At 37.6% G+C, this 21,848-nt stretch overlaps 1 protein-coding gene across 2 annotated transcripts in view; it reads left to right on the top strand.

Annotated features, from left to right (window-relative positions):
- The window catches only part of Cdh11 (cadherin 11), a 164,585-nt gene that overhangs the window by 125,212 nt on the left and 17,525 nt on the right, over positions 1–21,848 (top strand). For both annotated transcript variants that reach the window (XM_085682073.2, XM_085682074.2), the window contains exons 5-9: positions 142–261; positions 1,967–2,134; positions 5,992–6,179; positions 12,070–12,323; positions 19,804–19,940. In XM_085682073.2, coding sequence (XP_085538199.1) covers positions 142–261; positions 1,967–2,134; positions 5,992–6,179; positions 12,070–12,323; positions 19,804–19,940 — 867 coding nt within the window. The remainder of the gene's footprint in view (positions 1–141; positions 262–1,966; positions 2,135–5,991; positions 6,180–12,069; positions 12,324–19,803; positions 19,941–21,848) is intronic.

The following is a 21,848-nucleotide window of genomic DNA, read 5'->3' as shown; positions in this document are numbered from 1 at the left end:
TCTTGGGCTGTAGGAAATTAATATCATATTAACTAACCCTGGGCCTCTCTTCAGGATTTAATATTAAATTAAACCCTGTAAACACTAATGCAATTTGAAAAGTTTAGCGGGTGTTGCTAATTGCTTTGTTTCCCTTTTTAGGAACATCAGTAATCCAAGTGACAGCCTCCGATGCAGACGATCCCACTTATGGAAATAGTGCCAAGTTAGTGTACAGTATTCTTGAAGGACAACCTTACTTCTCAGTGGAGGCCCAGACAGGTATAGTGGATTGCATTGTCATTGTGAGTCATGATACATTGTAAGTAAGGAGTCCATGCCTGCTCAGTTCAATGCTTTGGCTTGAAATTTTCTTCAAGATGAGAGAAATATGAGGGATACTCTGGAGGGTTAGCATGAGGGCCAAAACGCTTATGTACATGTTCGGCATATGACTGATGAAGTAAAACCCAATTATTAGTGGTCCAGCTCATAATAATAAATATTGAATAATTCAGCTTGTGAGTTGGAAGTGTCTTAAATTGTGGATTTATGAAAAGGACCCCAAAGCTGATTCAAAGTAGTTAGCTTTCAAAGCATCCTTGGAAGACCACTGGGTAAACTCAATAGTGTCAGGTGTAATGGTTAATGTTCCTGTTGCACGAAGATTCAGCACATTTCCAATCTCCCTTGTTGTGCAATAGGTTTCCAATGGATGTTACAAAATAAAGAGTAAACTAACAAAATGAACCAGTATACAATACAAACTCAAACCATGTTGCACTTCATTTACAACAAATGTGATTCTTCACAAGAGTAAAAACTACAATTCTACAAAATTGCTCTTCCACGGTATTATAACAAGGACATTTTCTTTCTTTATAGTATGTTCTGTAGTTTTGGAAGAGTTTCTCATACAATTTTCAGCTTTTATAAATTGTTTTCTAATTTGGTACTTTTTAAAAAAAATTTGCTTGCTTAATTCCTGCTTATCTATGCATTACTTTATTTTTTTACCACCTTGTTCCAAACAGCAACTTGAGGAGCTGTAGTTTATGATTTCATAAAGTCATGTGCCACTATTCTTTCAGTTAAGGATAAATAAAGGATTCATCTAGACTTTTGGAGACGCTAAAAACTCTAATCTTTGTCTTGGGGTAGCAAGGTTAGTAACTACCGAATGAAACCTACAAAACCATCTAACAGATGAAGAAAATGAAGTCTCAGGAGTTATTGAGGTCTCAGCAGGAGATTGCAAAGAAATGTGTTAACACTGGGGCTTGGGAAAACACAACAAAGACCAACACTTTCTCTTTGTTGTTTATATTTATGCTAAAAATACTACCGTATTCGCTGACTATAAACACTTCCATGTGATCGCTAGAAATGTAAGTAGGCATAGCTTTCCTGGAAATCATGTTTCAATGTACAGGGGTCATAAATAATTAAGCCATTAATTTGTTATGTTTGTCAGTGACAGGTGCAAGCTTTGGTCATCTTCTAACTCTTCAGTTCACTTATTGAAAATTAATATTAGGATTTTAACATATTGAATAAAATTTTTGACTCCTCTTTAATTTGTGTATGGATTGAGGAAATGTTTCTAATAATTTCATGTAGAACTAGATTCCTGAAGGCTTTTGCTAGAAGTCCAGAAGCATAGATTCAGTTATGGAGAGACATAGAATAGGCATTTGTCATTTCAGTGTTCAGGATCCTTGTGTCTGAAAGGAAGGGATTGTTCTTTGCATGCATAGTGAAAAACAAAACTAATTAACATATGTAAGAAGTATTTTTATAATTTGCTTGAAAATACATAGATGTTTTGGGCATGAATACTTTCCATTAAAGTAGTCATGTTAAACTGACTTTTCTTTGAGCAAAGAGACTCATTTATATATCTTAACTATCCAGAATCTAAAATATTTTCCTTGTTGAAATTTTGTCATGAATGAAGATCTGTAATTTTGTATTGCTAACCTGGCAGGTATCATCAGAACAGCCCTTCCCAATATGGACAGAGAAGCCAAGGAGGAGTACCATGTGGTGATCCAGGCCAAGGACATGGGTGGACACATGGGCGGGCTCTCAGGGACAACCAAAGTGACGATCACTCTGACTGATGTCAATGACAACCCACCAAAGTTTCCACAGAGTAAGTAGTTGAGGTTGGTCTTTGCACTTTGCCACTTACAGTCAGATCATCATCTTTCTACTCACTCTGATTTTACTCAGCTTTCAAAAAGAAAAGTCTAGAAAACCAAGAACCATTTTCAACATTCTTACAAAAAACTAAAACATGGTAACAATTTAATCACACACAAAACACAAAAGAAAGTTAAATGGTATAGAAATATTGAGGAGAAGACACTAAAAGATCTGTAACTCTGGAGACAGAAAAATCTGTGTTTTCTGGTATTTTAATTACTAGGTTATTAGTCATGTAAGGTGGGAACCAATTAACCTTTCTCTGTTCCGGTGTCCACATTACTATCCTGCATGTTATCTGTATATTGATCTGTTATTTATTGTTCCATAACAAACTGTCTCAAATCATGGTGATTTAAAAGAATAATTTATCTGTGTGTTAACTTTTCAATTTATGCAGAGCTTAGGAGAGATTGCTGCTCTATTTTCATTCCAGCATCAGATGCTGACAGCTCTCCGTGGCTGAAAAACCCCACTTCTAAGATTACTTACAGGATTGGCACATTGAGATTGACTTTTGCTTCCTCTCCACATGAGCCTTCCTGTGGCTGAGTTCTGATCATAAGAACTCCCAGATCACAGGAACCATCTGCTTTGCCTTTTCTGAACTGACTTCAGAAGTCACGTGGCTTTCTCAATGTACTCATAAACCTGCCAAAATTTTAGCACGGTTCATCCAGACCTCAACTTTCTATGGAAGGACCATAAGATAATGTTAAAGAAGAGGCATGTAGGATGAGATATTCATGTCTGTTTTTAGAAGATGACATTTTAGTATATAAGTTAATTATAATTGTTATTGTTTGGATTAACCCAGCTAGTGCTGATTCTTGTGGCATCTGAAAAATTGGCAATAATTTTTTAGCCATTGTTATTTTGATTATTGCACAAAACTTATGATATCGTTGAGGAAATATAAAGAAGATAAAAGGAATAAAAAGATGGCTCAATAGGTAAGAATATCTGCTGCTTTTTCAGAAGAACAATATTGATGGCTCCCAACTGCCTGTAACTCAGCTCCAGGAGGATCTGTTGCCCTCTTCTGGTCTCTGCCCAACCTGCACTCTTGTGCACAGAGCCACAAGGCACAGACATATACATAGTTGAAAATAAGAAAAAAAATCTTGAAAATTGTATTTTTATGATTTTAAATTATGTGCTCCTGAGTATGCATATGAGGGTCAAGTGTATCTGTGAAAGTGCCCTCAGAAGTCAGAGCTGCCAGATTTCCACGGAGTCATAATTATAAGTCATTTTAAGCTACTAGGTTTGTGTGCTAGGAACCAAACTCTGGTACACATGATGAGAAGCCTAAACTTTTAACCATGAGCCATCTCTCCAGCACCAAATAAGATAACTCTTTAGATAAAACTGTGTTGAAATATTGAAGTTGATAATAGCCTCTATTTCACCATCATTTAATTACTAGTCACTGATATTATAAATATTTAACAAGAGCCTATGTTATAAAGGTTAAAAAGTGACTTCTATGGAAGTACAATGAGTGGCCTAAGAAATTCCCAAAGCCAGACTTTCACACACATTTATGCATGTGCAAAGGTGAATACAGAGTTATAACATAATCATAATGACTCTGTGATTTCTAGTAATAGATAAATAGTGGCCAGGTGAATCCTTCCAATGGAGTCTCTTCCTGCAGAGGACGTGAGGTCAGTTGCTAGTACCCATATCAGGCAGCCTCACAATCACCTGTGACTCCAGATGCAGAGGATCTGACACTCGCTCTGGCCTCTGCAAGCACATCCCTGCACACATGATGTATACTAAAAGAGACACATGCACATACACATAAACAATCTTAAGTGTATAAACAAACCAAAAGGAAGGCAATCAATATGACAATTACATAGACCTCTTGGTTGTTCCAAGGATTCCAAAGATAACAATCTATAAAATAGAGATATCAAAGGAGTGGATTATGAGAAACATATTAGCTTTTAAGGAGCCCCAAAGAGATGGGGGAACCTTGATTTCCCTGTTCAAATTGAAATTTATACAAGTTTAAAAAAACTGAGGCTCATACAACATTGTCAAAGTCGCATGTTTCATTCTGTAAAATGGAAATGAAAGGGGTAAACAGCATTAGTCATGGGTAGCCCTTAATGTCCCTTCTTATAAGAAGTCATTAGATAATTATGTCTCTAAGGTTCCAGTTTAAATGTTTTCACAGCCATGGACTTGAATGGCATTTCGAGAAAAATCACATGATAGCAGGTCTTCTAAACCTTTATAAACTTATGTAATTTCTACAAAATGATACTCCAATTTTTCCTTTAATGTGAAAGAAATGTAAGATTAAGTTGAAAATCGGTACAATATAAGCACAAAAGGAACATAACACTGCAACTGATAGATGTGGTCAACACCACTGGGCTGAACACTGAAAGGTGAGGTCCCACCACTCTGCAGTGTCTTAAACAGACTGTTTTTCAAAGTGCCAGTCATACGATGGTGCTAGATCTCACTACTCTACTGAACACTGTCTGATGGTTTCCTTAAATGAAACAACACCTTGTCTATTTTCTGCAATGCCTTTTCAAACATCGCCTACCTACATTGCTCCTGTAACAGAGGCCCAACTCTCACTCTTGTCCTTGCTAGTCTGTCCAGTTTCAGAATCTTCTCACCTAAGGTTCTCTGACATTGGTTGTTCCTGACCCTGTGACTTATTCTGCACATATTCATACACTTGTCTTGCTCAGTTCCTTCAGTCCAGTGCAGATTTCTTCTAAAGGCAGCCTTCAATCCTTACCTGTCCCAAGTTAATCCAGGTCTCCCTCTCACCCAGACATACTTAAAAGTGATAGGTGTTCAGTGACATACATCTGCATAGAAAAAATTTATCTCACACTTCCATATGCACACTCACTCATATACAGCATGGTGATTCACTTAATTTCCTACCCACTTGTGTAACTTAAATACTTCTTCACACACACACACACACACACACACACACACAAACTTCTTACCCTTTATCCATTACCATACAATATTTCTTAGCCTATAACATCACACTATATATAGATATATTTTGTTTTCTTTTTCTTGTACCTCTGTTAAGGGAAGAATCATGATGCTCTTTTTATTTTTGAGGTTCAGCGCTAAAGGAGTGTGTAATATCGTTTACATTCCTGATAAACATAAATATGAAATGTGGCATAATTTACATTTCTGATTAATATACACGTAAGTATGGAGAGAGTAATTATCTAGAAGCTTCTAGAGAATTCCATGCTTGACTTAGTAGGAAACATGTAGAGTAAGATGATATAGAAATATAACAGTAAAAAAGGGATATCCTTGAAAGATAAGCTTGGCATTTGTCTCTAAAGTAAACATGAAGTGCTGGAAGCCTTCTAAAGATAGGGGTCATATTTTTTCTCTGTTTCTGTTCTTCCTTGAGCAATTAGCAGTGGTATAAGAAAACCTTGGAATTAATCTGTGGGATATCATGAAAAAGCAAAAGGAAGCGTCAGCTGTTCACATATGTGGAGTCTTGCATAGTCCTCCATCACTCTTTTTCTTCCTCACATGGATTGGGTGACCCAATCACCTCACCCAGGACCTCAATATTGTTTTATCATCCTGTAAAGAAACACATTCTTCTAGCGAACAGGTCATCTGGGACCCTCTTCCCATCCATCTGCTTCTCTTCTGTGTTCTACCAATAGAAAGTTCAATTTTAAACCCTTTGAGAAATTTGCTGGAATTCAATGAAATCTGAAGTCTTACAGCTGCCAAATAAAAAGGAAAATAAAAGTAGATGTCTTCTTCTTTCAGGCGTGTACCAGATGTCTATTTCAGAAGCAGCTGTCCCGGGGGAGGAAGTAGGAAGAGTGAAGGCTAAAGATCCAGACATTGGAGAAAATGGCTTAGTCACGTACAATATCGTTGATGGAGACGGCGCAGAACTGTTTGAAATCACAACGGACTATGAGACACAGGAAGGTGTGGTGAAGCTGAAAAAGGTAGGTTAGAGGACTCAGACATGCCAGTCAGGTGATCTGTGTTACCCAGGCAACCTGCAGAAGACAGGGGACTGATGGGTAAGAAATGCACTTATGAAAGACTGAGGGATGACCTCATCAATTTGCAGCCAAGGCCTGAACTCTAGGGAGATAAGAGAAGTCTTTTTCATACAGATACTGTGGAAGGTGCTGGCAAAATAGCAGATTATACCTGTCTGAAGTGGCTGACTTGTTCTCCCGTGTTTTGACAAAATTATTTGGTTGGAGAAAAGTCGACTTGATAACCCTGGAGTTTTGAAAAGCCTCTCTAATTTCCTGGAGCCAGCCTAAGTTAACTAAGACAGACTGTATAGTGGTCTTATTTTAAACATCCCTAGTTCGCTGGACCATGGGATTGTCCTATTAAATTTTGAGCAATCTCCCTTTCTCTTTTCCTTCCTGAACTTGAAGTAACAATAATGATTCTTCCTCCTTATTCACTTAAACCACCAACAGAAACAAAACATATCCCTTCTCTGGATTGATTATACACTAGAGCTTATGGCTTCATTTGGCTTGGGTTTATAGAAATCTCATATTTACTCAATACTGACTATTGGGCAGATATAGCCCACCTCTCATTCATTTTTAACACAAGCCTGTCCTATGAAATAGATTGTTCCAGTGATCAATAATCCCTCAACTTAATTTTGAAACTGAGATTCAGACAAACTCAGTCACAGTCACATAAATACATGCAGAATTCAAATATGGATGGCATGGGAACAATGTCTCTCTTTAGACATTTTGGAAGTAATTGAGCCAGAAAGTCAGATAAGATTCACTATAAAGTGAAGAAACAATTACAGTACATTCTAAAGCAGTTCCCTCCTGATATACCACTTGAGAAATCAACACCTCTCCATCACTGCAGTGCATGGAGCATTAAATGTGAATTGGTCGAGGGTATTACCTTGGTTTTAATAAAGCATTCATTTTCTACTTGGTTTTATAGCATGAATATTAAGTTTCCTGGTGTGAAAGAAAAGACTGGATTGTAACATTGAGAAAGAATTAAATTGAAGAGTCAATAAAGAAACTGGTAGCTGGAGAGGAGGAGAAGGGGGCCCTGGGAGACATTTTCAGCAGGGAGAACATGGGTGGCTGACCTTTCACTCTGACACAATGCATACTGGGTAGGTGGAAATACACAGGAGACAGAGAACTAAGAAAAGGGAGGTGGCTGTACTGAGAGAGCAAAGAACGCTCAGGTGGAAACGGAGGTAGAACTCAGATATTTGCAAAAGTTTCCACTCCTGACTGTGAATTTCATGACCAAAGACGTCTATCAGCCATGAGAGGATGGAGAGCTGTTCTTTCTGGTGCCTTTTTTCCAAAAAAAAAAAGGAGCTTTGTGAACTGTGTGTAGCTGTCAACTTCCTTCGTTAATTAATATTACTATCGCCCCTGTAGGAAACTGACACACGAACGTTGACATCAGCGATTCCTGTCTCCCATCCTTTGCTGTTCAAGTAATTGGATAGTTGGTTATGCGAAGGTTGTCACCTGTTTTGAGTGTATTCAGGGCATAAACACACACTGTTCTCTAAAATCCTGAAACATTTAAATCACTCCCATGAAACTCATCCATGGCAAATGAGCTCTCTGCATATGATTAATTTGTGCACTTTCCCCCGATTCACTGTTTATTATAGGCAGCGGGATAAGCTTTTACAAAGCACTGACATTTAGATTTAAAACAGTGTAGGCTGTTATTTAATTTGGAAGAGAAGATTTACCTTAATTTGCACCACAAAATTCCAAATGCCCACCAGGAAAAAGCAATCAAATGTGAAATTAGTAGACTAAAAATATGGGTCCTTTTGGATGACATATAATGTAAGATTAGAAAGACATGTGGAAAGATCATAGAAATATTTTTGCATTTTAATGATTTTCTTTAATATGACATTTTTATTCACTTCTTGATTCACTTGTTTATTTTCTACTGAGTTAATCAGTTCTAATTATTTGTCAGTCAGGCTTTGGTAAAAGCTGGGAATCTAAAATTTAAGAGATTGACTGCTAGCCACAGGGAATCACAGATTAACAGGAGAGTTCAGTAAAAATCTGGTTATGATGAAAGGAGTTTCCTCAGCCCTGACAGTATTGATATTTTAGACTTGAATCTTGGTTGTAGAAGAATGTTCTATACTATGCAGGGTACTTTACAGAACCTGGACTTCTTCATGTATAGGATAATAGACATATACTTTCCATCACTGCACTGTGTGGATAATGGTTGAAAACATTGTCCTAGTTTTTACCAAATACCTTTGGAGTGACTGGGAGCAAAATCAGTCCTTATCTGAAAACTCAATTATGGTAAAATGTGTGCTCCCATCGCTATGGGCCAGGAATGGCTTGAAGACAAATGCATTGTGAGTTGATTCCTGGCAGTCGAACGTTGCTTTCCCTGATTGACAAGGAGGAAATAAGGCAGGAACAGAGATCAGGAAAGACTGGTTTCAAAGGAAATAGGACTACAAGTCATTTGGTCCTTAGAATGGAATGACACTGTAGGATCAGTGGAAAATACGTTGTTGTGATAAAAAGGAGAGATTTCAGACAGCTGAAGACAGCATAAAACTATTGAAGGAGAAGATGCTACGGACCTTGGGGATTTGGAGAGCTACCTCCAGTAATGTTTTGAAGGGAGGGAATGTATTTTAAGACTACCGCTCATACCATCAAGACCACATGGTAAAGCCATTCTTAGGTATCCGACAGACTTCAAAGATTTGTTTTTAAAATCCTTTCCAAAATAATGTTTGAAGGTCTCTGACACAGGTTCAGAGTTTTATGGCAAGGAAGAAAAAACTATTCTGAGTATTTAACCCCTCTTTGTGCAGTTGTATGCAGAACAATGTAAAATACAGATCAGCCTTTATGTGGCTTGGTGCTGCTAGGAAGAAAAATTCATTCATCTGCCAGTACCTTGGTCAGTTGGAAATTCCACCCACTTGAAACAAACGCCTGCACAGCATCTAAACTGTTCATTTAAAACCAAATAAACTTGTGAGGTAGTGTGCGAGCAGCAATAGACGATATTTGAAGCATTCCTTGTTCTAATCAATGTTATGTCTGTTTTCAGATTTTTTCTTTCGTCTGTGTATTTCTACAACATAGCTGTGGATATGTAACATTTGATTGCTTCCAGTCACAGGGTGATCTGATTTGTTAACTTAATGTCACGTCGTAAACACTTTACATGCTGTTATATAACACACATAATCATTTTTAATGACTACATTACATCTCATTCTATCTATGGACTGTGATTTCCTTAATAAAACCTCACGGTTGGATTTTCTGTTCTATCTGTGCATTTCCCCAGATTAGATATAACCTATTGTAGCTAACAAATATTAAGCAGTTTTCAATATTGTTTATTTGCATCTTTTTGTTGAATAAATCCCTCAGGGAGAATTTTCAGAGGTAAGGATTAGTAAGCTGGGGTGGGCACTAAGGATTTTATGGCTTATGCAGTGTGCTGCCTCATTTAGTTTTATTTCAACTATTCATAACGTGAGTATAAATGTCCACATGGGGGAACTACCTCAAATCCTGTTTGGAAGGAGAAAGGAAAATTATTGTAAGTAAATGCTTAAATGTTATCCAGTCATTAACCCTGCTGTTCATTCAGAAAAATAATCGATGCATGTGACTATATGGTGTAGCCATTCCTAGTTAAAGAGAGATAAAAATCAGTAAGGTTCAATGGATTCCTTGGAGCTGCATCCCCTTCAGTAGGAAAGCGGAACTATGAGGCTACACATCACTGTTTGGGACTCTTGAGCAGGACTTCACAAGGCATGGAAGCTGGGCTAACTTCCAGAGTAACCATTGAAATTCCTGGAGATCAAAGCATAGAGTGATCTAAATGATGGGTTAGAGTGCAGCATGAGCACATGTTGCTAAAGACAAACAGGGCTTTCTGGTGGTAACCTGTCTCTGGGTCTTTAGGCATATACCTCCATCAAGTTCAAAACGGTTTTGCTCTAGGAATATTAGCAGACAGATATTTCACCTTTTCTGATGACACATCGCCTGATCTCAGAATGATCATATTCCAATGTGTGATTCAGTCTAGTCATTACAGAGATTTCTGAGAAAACGCAGCAGCCTTGTATTGACAATCCACAAACATAATTTATTTCTGCTTCTCAATGCACATACAAGGATCTAGGAGCTATTGGGTCCCATCTGGGAAGATAGACTGTTGGAGAATTGGAGGGCATGTTTGGCAGTAGCAAAAAGGAGTGGTCCTTGATCGCACGGAGATGGAGGTGGGAGGTAGCAGAATCAAGGATGTTTAATATGCTTAAGTTTTCTGCAATGATGATGGTCTTGGGCCTGGAGCAGTGCAGAACTAGGTCAGTCGAAGCTTTGTGATTGTGTGTCCATTCAGAATAAGTATTTACTAGACAAATGACAACCGCATAGAAGGCAGATGCCAGCCTTAAAAGATCAAGCTTATTACAAATATTTGTTAGCTCTGCCTCATTGGAATACTGCTTAGAAAAATATTTCTCAGGCTCCACGGCTTATATTTGTGCCACAATTTCGCTTTTCACCTTTCCCACTCTTTGCATTTCTTATTCAGATGTAAAGGGCACTCGTCATCAATCTCCCCGTGACTGTGTCTTTTCAAATGCTGCCTTCAAGTTCATTCGCTTACTTGTGCAAAAATATGCGCTGCTTATACTTGTGGTTCTATAAATGGACCAATTTGTCATTTATGTGTTCTGACCAAAAGGCAGGACTGTCCTCAGTGTCAGTTATTTGTCCCTAAGAAAAGGTAACCTAATCCTGAATGGACTCAGAACAAAGCTATGACATTACATTTTACCTGGAAAGCAGTGAACATCTTTCAAAAGGAGGATTGGGGAGTACAACAGACACATTGAAAAAATAGCTCTGAGATGTTCAGGAAGACAAAATTATGTCAATATGTAAGTAGGACTGGAGACTTTTCTCAGTGTTTAGAACATTTGCTGCACAAAGGGTAGGCATGTAGATAGGCATTCAGATGACCTGAACCAATAAGAAAACAGGGTTAGTGGAATAGTCTGCTTGCAGTTCTACTGCTATGAAAGAAGAGACAGGGGATCTTGGAGCAGGCTGGCTAGCCACCCTGGTGGTGTAGCATAAGTGAACTCTGAGTTCAGTTGAGAGATCTTTTGTGCATGCCCATGTATAAAGTGGAAGAAGACTGAGGAGGATTTTCCATGGAAGCCAGAAAGTCATGCACACACAAGTAAAACTTAAAAAAAAAAATGGGAGAAAAAGTAAATTAATGTTAATTAACATTTCCACCTACAAAAATCTGTCTATAAACTATGATAAATATTTGAATGTATGTGCTGGTAAGGCTGTAGCCTTTGGGAAATGTAATCTAGTCAAAATTTAACCAAAGAAATGAAGCTATCAGGATGAAGATGCTAGGATATTGTGTGTTTATGTAGCAGACAGTATGAGGCAGTTGTTAAACAAGATGTACCTTTGTCTTTGGGCTAAGAAATAATATGTCCTTTTATTACCAGACTTGTAGCATTTCACAGAGTGGTCACCAAATGGATATTATCTGCCTTTTTGGTGGCTGTAGAGAATGAGGTTGATGTTATGCACAGTTGCACCTTTGCATTTGCCATGTTCTTTGCATCATGAACACCGTGCATCATGTTTCTGCAACTGATTGTTCTGAATTTCTGACAATACAAATATTTAATCAGCATAGATGTTTCTCTCTTTGAGGAACTGTTTGCTTCACTCCGTGAATGAATCAGGTCTTTATATTTCATTATTCTTTCAAGGAACTGGTTCTCAATCTTCTTTTCATTCTTATCAGCCTGTAGATTTTGAAACCAAAAGAGCATATAGCTTGAAGGTAGAGGCCGCCAATGTACATATTGATCCGAAGTTCATCAGCAATGGACCTTTCAAGGACACTGTGACGGTCAAGATTGCAGTAGAAGATGCTGATGAGCCTCCCATGTTCTTGGCCCCAAGTTATATCCATGAAGTCCAAGAAAATGCAGCTGCTGGCACTGTGGTTGGGAGAGTACATGCCAAAGACCCAGATGCTGCCAACAGTCCAATAAGGTACACACATGGATCAATCTTAAGAACATATACAAGAAACTTGAGAGTAAGAAAGTTTGGGGAGAGTCTCACAGGCACCATAACATTCCATCTCAAAGCCATATTAAGGTTCAATCAATTTCAAATTAAGTTATGATTTACCAAATATGAGTCCACTTCATTTCTGCTACTATATTTTTGGCTAGGATTCAAGCTACATTAGTTAGTTCTTTCTGAAACACATTCCTAATGTATACTAGCTGATTTAACCATTAGCCAGGTCTACATGCCTTCTGAAACTGGGATACAGTATAAATAACTACTATGAAATAATTATAGTAATTATCTTTATTTAGTATCTCCTTAAGCATCACTGACTTTCTTAGGTGTGGTAAATGCATGATCTAATTTATATTCTCACTATTGTTATATAAATTGTAGTCTCTTAACCTGATCAAAAATTGGGTTTCTGCAAGATGAAATGAAAAGAATGGAATAATTTGTGAGCTGTAACAAGTCACAGGGAGGCTCTACACCCTGCTGAACACCCTTCAAAAGTAGCAGAATGACCATCACATAATTGTATTTCTGACATTCAACAGAAAAATATGCTAAATCTGCATCTCCTTCCCACCATTAACTAGCCTTATTGAGCCATGAGTCTGATGACCAAGAGGGCATTGTAATGAGAATGAGACTGAGGGGGGATTTGAACCATGGAAAGACATTCATAGGGTGCGAGTGTGAAGTTGTGTGAATTCCAGTAACACAGACTGGATTATCTTCTATTCTTTCCATAGCTGTGCCTTTATTTTATTTCTTCCATCTTCCTCCTCAGATCTCTCTGCCTCCCAGACATCATAGTTTTATTAATCCTGTAGCCAAAATGACTGCTATAAAATGCACATCCAAATATCATATGATTGAAAAGCAGCAAAAGTCAGTGACTGCTTCTTTCTCTCATTAATGCCCCTTCTAAAATAATATAGTGTCTAATTATAGATCTCCTATCCTCCAACCCGGCTTGGTTATTCTGTGAAGCAAGTGTTCTGATTATGTCCATCTCAAATGGGGCTGTGCTCGTCTCATCCAAGCTGAAACCCAGACTCCTTGTTCACTTATCTTTTCCTTTCTCTCTCTTTACTCAAATAATCCTTTCCTCCTTTCACTGATTATTTCCCTATTAAAAATTTCCCTTAATATGTCATTTGTATGGATATTGTTGTCATTTTAAGTGTTGGATTTTACAGATACAGCTTCTGATCACACTGGTCCACAAATCTTTGCATACATGTATGGTCTTTCTCTTGGCTATATAACTATAATCAGAATTGCTTAATCACGTAGCAACTCTGTGTTTAAATTTCTGAGGAGCTGCCAAGTTTTTTTTCCATACAATACCTGCAACATTTTCCAATAGTGTCAGCAGCATGGCTAAAATTTTTTTGATTCTAGATCCTTAATAAATTCCAAACCACATGTCATGTTTGTTTCGCTGATAGGTACTCGTAGGAAGTGCTCATCAAGACATTCACTTCGTAGCAGTCTGCATATTCTAGAGAAAATAGAAACACCTGTTTAAATCATTTCCCATTATATAATTGCATTAACCACTGTTGTGTTGTTGAATTGCAAGAGTCCATTAAATATTCTGGCTGCCCTCGACTTGCAAATATTTTCTCTCCTTTTGGGAACTGCCTCTAAATTTTCTTGACTGTTTCTTTAGAGGTGAAACCGCTTTAAATTATGACTAATTACACTATTTCCCTCCTTAGTGGCTTTCACTTTAATTGTTAGGTATAAGAAATTGTGGCCTATTTTAGACAAACTCAAAAATATTTCACCTGTGTTTCCTTTGAAGAAATTTTAGAGTTTTAGATTTTTACTTAATTCGTTTCAAATTGATGTCTCTGTGTGTTATCGGGGAGAAGCTCATCACATTACCGTGCCTGTGGACATCCACACTCTGGATCCACAATTTGAGTTAATTTATATGTGAGCCTATTTTTAGACGGGTGTCACCCAATTTTAATTAATGTAACTTTAGAAGAAGTATTGAAATGAGCAACTTTGGTTCCTTCACATTGTTTATACATTTTTTTTTTATAAAAAAGACATAGTAGCTTTAATTGTGATTGTTCATGATTGCTTCCATGCTCCAAAAGCAGAGCTGGATGGTTTTGAAAGAGACCCTGCATCCTATATAGTGTAAAATATTGATTAGCTACCCCTTGCCATTGGTTGTTTGCTAACCCATGTTCTGGGTAATCACTGAATTCTTCCACTAAATGTCATGTAGGGCCATAGTGGACAACTGCTTTCTGACTACATACATTAATGTGCTTGATTTGCCTTAGAAATTCCGATTCTTATGTCTGGAAGTAAGGACAATTCCCTCCGGCACTTATTCAACAAACCTGCATTGAGTACACGCTGGGAATCCCCAATATATCTAAATAACCTACAGAAAAACCTGATGAGAGATTTCTATAGTTAAAAAATGCAAACAAACAACAACTATGCAAAAATTGCTAGGGGCTAAGATAGAGAGTGCTAAAATGGGACAGCTAGTGTTCTTCTCTGACCTCCACCCTCCATGTAGCATACAGTCATATACACCACATGCACTGAAAACATACAGAAACATACCAACCTGAAAACAAACGAACAAAAAACAAGCAAAACCTCACACACATATTCATACTCACAGTGATGGATGTGGTAGAGTATGTTTATAATTCCCACCTAGCCTACTTAGTGAACTTAAAGCAGGGGAGAAATATTGTCTCTATAAACAAGATGAACAGCTATTGAGAAATGACGCCCAATGTTGTACTCTGGCCCCTACATTCAGGTGTACACATGAGGACATCCACATACATGAGCCCATGCACATGTGTATGTACATTCTTAAGATGGTCAGTATTGAAAATAGCCCAGAAAATGAACATTGCAATTTAAATTTCCCCTTCCCACAGTTAGAATGACCATTGTCTTCCAGTTAACAAAAGCAAAAGAGGAAAACGGTAGTACAGAAATAAAGAAAGGGAAAGAATTATTCACTGTCGATAAGAATGTGGATTTGTATCTCCACTCTATAAAATGTATTCAGGATTCAGAAATATTGAGTAGAACAATGCTATTATTAGTGTGTGTCTATATACAAGAAATAAAACCCGTAAGTTAAAGGAATATCTGCACCCCCGTGTTTATTTCAGCATTGTTCACAGTAGCCATGATATAGAACCAACCTAGATGTCTATCCCCAGAAAAATGGATAAAGTGTGGTACATATTCATAGTAGATAGCTGTTCAGCAAAAAAGGAAATGATGAAATTCTATAATTTAATTTTCAGGAATAAAGATGAACCAACGAGACATTCCCTTCAGTGAAATAAGCCACGGGTGGGGGAACAACTAATCAACCAACCAAAGCAAAGGATAACAAATAATACTTAATTGATCTCACTCATGTGAAGAACCTGCAATCTCAAACAAATTTTGTGTAAAATAGTAATTGCGGACACTGAGTAGACTAGAAGGTGTGAGAACATGAAGAGAGTTTGGTAAAGAGATTAAGCCTTGCAGTTAGATAGAATAAACTCTACTGTGTTGGTGCCCAGTAATATGACTGTGACTAACATTAATTCGAACCCTTTGCTATATATCTTGAAAAGAGATTAAACATTTGTAATGTAAAAAATGAAAATATTAAGATGATGAAATGCTAATGAATTTAATTTGAAAATTACACGATGTAAACATTTACTGAGGCACCATCAAAACCGTACATATCTACAACTCTTACATAAAAAATCAGAACAAGTCTCTACAAAGCTGCAGCAACATAAAAATATGAAAACATGAGGATATAAATACAAAGAAATTTGCAATAAGCCATGGAACATGTTCAATTCATGAAAGAAAATAGGAACTCAGGGTGTAGCTCAGTTGGTAGAATTCTTGCCTGGCATACACGAGGCCCTGGGTTTGATCTGCAGAAGAGCATAAATGTGTGGATAAAGAGGTGTGGACCTGTAATCCTAGTGCTCAAGAGGTGGAGGAGGCAGCTAACGCATTAGATGTCTAAGGTCTTCCTTGGTTACCTATTAAGTTTGAGAGTTTGAGCCCATTCTGGAATGCATGATATTCTTTTACCCCATGTCCAAGAATGAAAAGAAAAATCACAACAGGAGAGAAGATTATATATTGCATTTTAGAATATTATTACTGATGAGAGATACCATTTTTAAATGTTTTCTTAGAATCAAAACAATGTGTTTAAGGCAGATTTTCTGCATCTTCATATATCACTTTGAGAGTGTGACTGCTCAGGAGTCAGTTGATGGAAATACTGTGTTGATGGTGATGTGACTTGCTTAAGCTCCTGTGACCAGTTTGGATACTGGATTTTAATCCAGATCTATTTTAACTTCCTTCTACTCTTGTAGATATTGGCAATTGATTGAATTGTGTTGGTCTCTCACATTCTTTGTGTATAGTCTGATTTTTCTTTTTATTCTACTTTTGAATTTATGAGAGTAAATGTTGTCAATTTTTATCCTTTATTGTTTTTTCTTCAATGGCTTGTTTATTATTCCTCAAGATATTTGCGGGCAGAGATAGGCATATACAGATCAGTGACAGAGAGCTTGGCAGGCATCAACAATGCTGTGACTTTTGGTTTCAGTGCTGTAAGAGCACAACACCGTATTTACTGTGCGTTATTTAAAAGTAGAAAGAGGGGCACAGGTGCATCTTAGTAAAGTACTTACTTGGGAAGCATGGTGATCGGAGTCTGATCCCAAAAACCCACACGAAAATGCTGGTTATGGTGGATCACGCTTGTAATTCTGCTGCTGAAGAAGAAGAGACTAGTGGACCCCAGGATATTTCTGGCCATGAGCCTAGCTTACTTGGAGAGCTTAAGGCTGGTGACAGACTCTGTCCCCTAAAGTGTGGCATGCAGTTCTTGAATACCAATAGCTAAGGTTTTCCTGCAGCCTCTAAAGGCACATGTACATGCAAGTATCTTCCTCTCGGCACTTGCATCTCTATATACACAAATGCACTACCGGTTCCAGCACTAGCACCAGCCCCCCCCCCCACTTCTCGCTCACACAGCTAATCGTCTCTGCCTTTCACGGAATTAGACCTTTCCTCTCTTGATATTGCAACCTATTCCGAGTTGAACTTCATCCTCTATTACCTGATTAATTAACTTAATTTTGTGCCTTCCAATAGCTCCTTCTCAGAGAGTTAGGTCAGAAAACTCTCCTAGCCATCCCAGATATTTATATCTTGACTGACTCCTACTGCTATTCCACTCATCACGTAATGTTCAAACCCTCTGGCATTTCAGTAGCAATTTCTGCTATTTTGAAAACTATATCAAATATCAAATTCTGAAATTTTCCCTGCTCTCTCTCTCTCTCTCTCTCTCTCTCTCTCTCTCTCTCTCTCTCTCTCTCTCTCTCTTCCCCCCCCCCCCCCATACTACCTGAAAGATCACTCAGTTGTTCCGATTTCATTTATTTGCTTCTTTCCTTAAAGGTCTTCCATGGTTTCTCATTGGCTTCATGGTGAAGGTTTCCCTCTGACATTCAAAAACACTTTCATATTTTCTCCACAATACAACAGCAGCAGGAGCAAAAACTGAAATAGCAGCTCCTTTGGGTTGCATTGTTTAATGTGGATGGCATATGAAGATGCTTCATTTAATTCTCACATGTAATATCAAATTAGGGACAATTGCTATTCTAGTGTAAAGATAACTAAAGTTAAGTAATTTTGTAAATGGTAACTGCTCATTTGTTTCCTGACTGCTCAGACCCATATAGTCACATAGAAACTGTATTATCTGCAACACTGGCCAAAAATTCAGATGCATTCCTGGCTAGCGCTTAAATCTTTAATTACCACATCTCTATTAATCTATGTATTGGCCCAAGGCTGTGGCTTCCTGGTAAGGATCCAACATCTGTCTCTTTAGGCAGCTACATGGCCTCTTACTGACTCTGCCTACTTTCTCTCTATATCTCTGTTTGGATTTCCCACTTGGCTTTGCTCTGCTAAGCCATTGGCCTGAAACAGCTTTATTCATTAACCAATAAAAGCAACACATACATAGAAGGACTTCACACATCATAATTTTAAGAGGCTTTTTTGAAATATTTTTATTTAGATTATGTGCGGTGGGGCACGACTGGATCTAAGATTTTGCAAAATCCAGATCTGTGAGCCATTTTTATGTCTTTAGAATTATGTCTTGCCTGGCCTTCTGCTTTATTGTATATGTGCCATCAGGTTACTTAAATAGGAAGCTGCCTTATGCCAGGAAACAATTCTTCTGTTATTGCACAGAAAATTATCTGCTGAGAACTCAGTTGTAGAGCTTTAACTGGCTTTGATGAAATGCAAGACCAAGTTGAAGTCCACCTCCAAGAAAAAGGAAAACTATTCATTTTTCATAAGGAGCCACAGAATCAAAGTTTATCAGGCATGACTTCATGTTTTGAATATTATAAAGTGCTGGTCCATGAGTGACTGTCTGAGATCGGAAGATCTGACCGGCAACATTGGTTCCTCAGAGATGAGACATATACCATTTGCAAATCCCTTCCAGTAGAATTTTAGTATAGTAGTTTCTTTGGTATCCTGAATCTTTGCTAACTTTGATATTCTTGTATTTGTAACCATCACTGATGACTTAAAACACACATATTCTATACATCCCATACCTGATCATACCTGAATAAAGACTTCTTTATAATATTCTGAGACTCCTTTTGTCTTTGTCTGAAAGAGACAAATTCTGAGTGAGTAGGAGTTGATAAAACCTTTGTACTTTGCTGTGAAGCTCAGCACAACCAGGAAGGTATGAAGAGGATGACTTATAAGTAACTGCCTGAGCCTTGTTTGTGTTTGCACCTTGGAATTCAGAACCAAATTACCTCTTGGTCTATAGAGTTATTTAAACAAAATAAAACAAAACAAAAACCATGCAAAATATAACAAACTCTTTAAATGAGGAACATGCTGATGTGTAGCGCTACAATGATCTCTAATGATGAATTTAGACAAACTTGAAACTATTAAATATTTCATATGCCAAAATTTGGTAAAGATTTGATACATTTGTGACTTTCTGAGTATTTAGGAGTGATGCAATCTCACTCCCCAAATGCAGTTTCATAAATATTCAGATGGTGGGTGATTATAGTAAATATGGAGAAATATGCAACACATTATTATACTTCTCAATCAAATATGCTAAACAGCATTTTCATTCATTGTACCGAATAAGGAAGGCCAATGTACCAAAGTGATTTCTATAAAATATTCATGTGTAAAGTTTGAAAAATAAATTTGATTAAAAAGAAAACATAAGTCATGAAATCACTTGAAAAAAAGTTGCTTTAAATATAAAATGGAGAAAATATGCAAATATTAAACTGCTCTGAATGTGTTGGTCTAATTGCCTCATTTGCATTCTGCTTAGGTATTCAATTGATCGTCATACTGACCTCGACAGGTTTTTCACGATTAATCCAGAGGATGGTTTTATTAAAACCACAAAACCTCTAGATAGAGAGGAAACTGCCTGGCTCAACATCTCTGTCTTTGCAGCAGAAATTCGTAAGTATTTTCCTGAGGACTTTGATTTGACATTACTAAATAGTAATTCTTCTGACTCTAGTCTATAAAATAAAATTGCTGAGATTTTTTTTTGCTTGTTTGTTTGTTTTGTTTCAGACTTCTTATTCTATTAATTAAAAATATATTTTATCTCACAAAATATATTTTGAGTACCTTTTCCCTCCTTTTCCTGCTCTCAGTCCTTCTTCACCTCCCCTCCCACTGGGATCTACACCCACTCATTAGAAAAAAAAATGGGCTTCTAAGGGACAATATTAAAATAAAATATATTAAGATAAAACAAATACTAGGACACCTGAATTGGACCAAACAAACCAACAGAAGAGAAAGAGTCCCAGAAAAGGCACACGATCCAGATATCCACTAGTTCACACACTCAGGAATGCCCTAAAATCACCAAACTGGAAATTATAATAAATTCAGACCCCTGTCGTACAGGCTGAATGCAGACCTCAGCAGTCTTGTGGATGCTGTGTCAGTCTCTTTGAGTTCCTGTGAACTTTCAGGTTGATTTAGAGGGCCTCATTGTCTTGGTGCCTTCCAACCCCTCTGCTTCTTACACCTGCTTCTGCCTCTTCTTCGGTAGTGTTCCCTGAGCCTTGAAGCGATGAATTTGATGCAGACATACCTTTTAGGGATCAATATCCCAAGGTCTCCCACTCTCGACACAATGCCTGACTGTGGGTCTCCGTCCCATCTGCTGCAGGGCAAAATTTCTCTCATGACGGTTGAGCAAGGCACTAATCTAGGACATGGCAGAATGTCATTAGGAGTCATTGTGCTGTTATATTTTCTCTCTCTCTCTCTCTCTTTCTCTCTCTCTCTCTCTCCTTCCTTCCTTCTTTCCTTCCTTCCTTCCTTTTTTAGGACAGTAGTATTTGGTTTTATCCTAGCTCACCGAGGTTGTTGTTGTTTTTTTTTATTACTACTACTACTACCACTATGATTCGGTCTTTAAATTTTTATTTTTAGTTCTAAATGTAGAAAGGTTTTAGCCAATTAGAAATGTTTTCTTTTCTTTGGAAGATTTGTGGGTACACTCATTAAGATGGTTTATTAGTCAGGGTTCTCTAGAGTAACAAAATTTACAGAATTAATCTCTCTATACATATAGAAAAGGGATTCATTAGAATGACTTAGAGGCTGTGATCCTGCTAGTCCAGCAATAGCAGTCTATGAGTGGAAGGCTCAAGAAACCGGTAGTTGTGAGGTCCACAAAGCTGGATGTCTCATTTGGTCTACAGTGTATGCTGAAATTCTGAAGATGTAGACTCTAATGCCAGTGAGGGAGTGAATTTACTAGTGAAAGTTGTAGCAGGCAGGCAATGAGAAAGCACACGTTCTTCTTTCATGCCCTTTATTTAGGCCACCAGGCAATCTGTGTCTAGATTAAAGATGGATCTTTCCACTCAGAAGATCTGGATTAAAAATTTTTATTTCACCTTAAGTGTCTTCCCTCTTCAAAAGATTCAATTAAGAAAAAATTCTCACACAAGTGTGCCGAGTCATTTGGGTTTTAGTTAACTCCAGGCATAGCCAATCTGACAACTAAGAATGGCCATCACAGATTCCTTATATCTTCTAGCAGTTTAAGACTTGCAATCAACATGTTAAACCTCAAACAACCACCAGTCAAAACTTGAGGTACTGTGCATAGATATTGACCAGTAATTCTTGAATATGACCATATGTCAAGCTATCTCAACACATCTTATAGCTGGTGTTTTATAACAATGATTCTTGGACCCATCTTGGGAGTCTCTGATTCAGTACATCTGTACTAGAGTCCGATCATTTTTATGAACAGCAAATGACCAGGTGGGTCTGAAGCAATACTTGGGATCCCACTTTGAGAATCATGATAATAAACTACTTTCTAGCAGGACC

The sequence above is a fragment of the Myodes glareolus genome, chromosome 22 (genome assembly GCF_982192425.1).
Source record: "Myodes glareolus chromosome 22, mMyoGla1.1, whole genome shotgun sequence".
Lineage (NCBI taxonomy): Eukaryota > Metazoa > Chordata > Mammalia > Rodentia > Cricetidae > Myodes > Myodes glareolus.
This window is presented reverse-complemented; position numbering and strand designations above follow the sequence as displayed.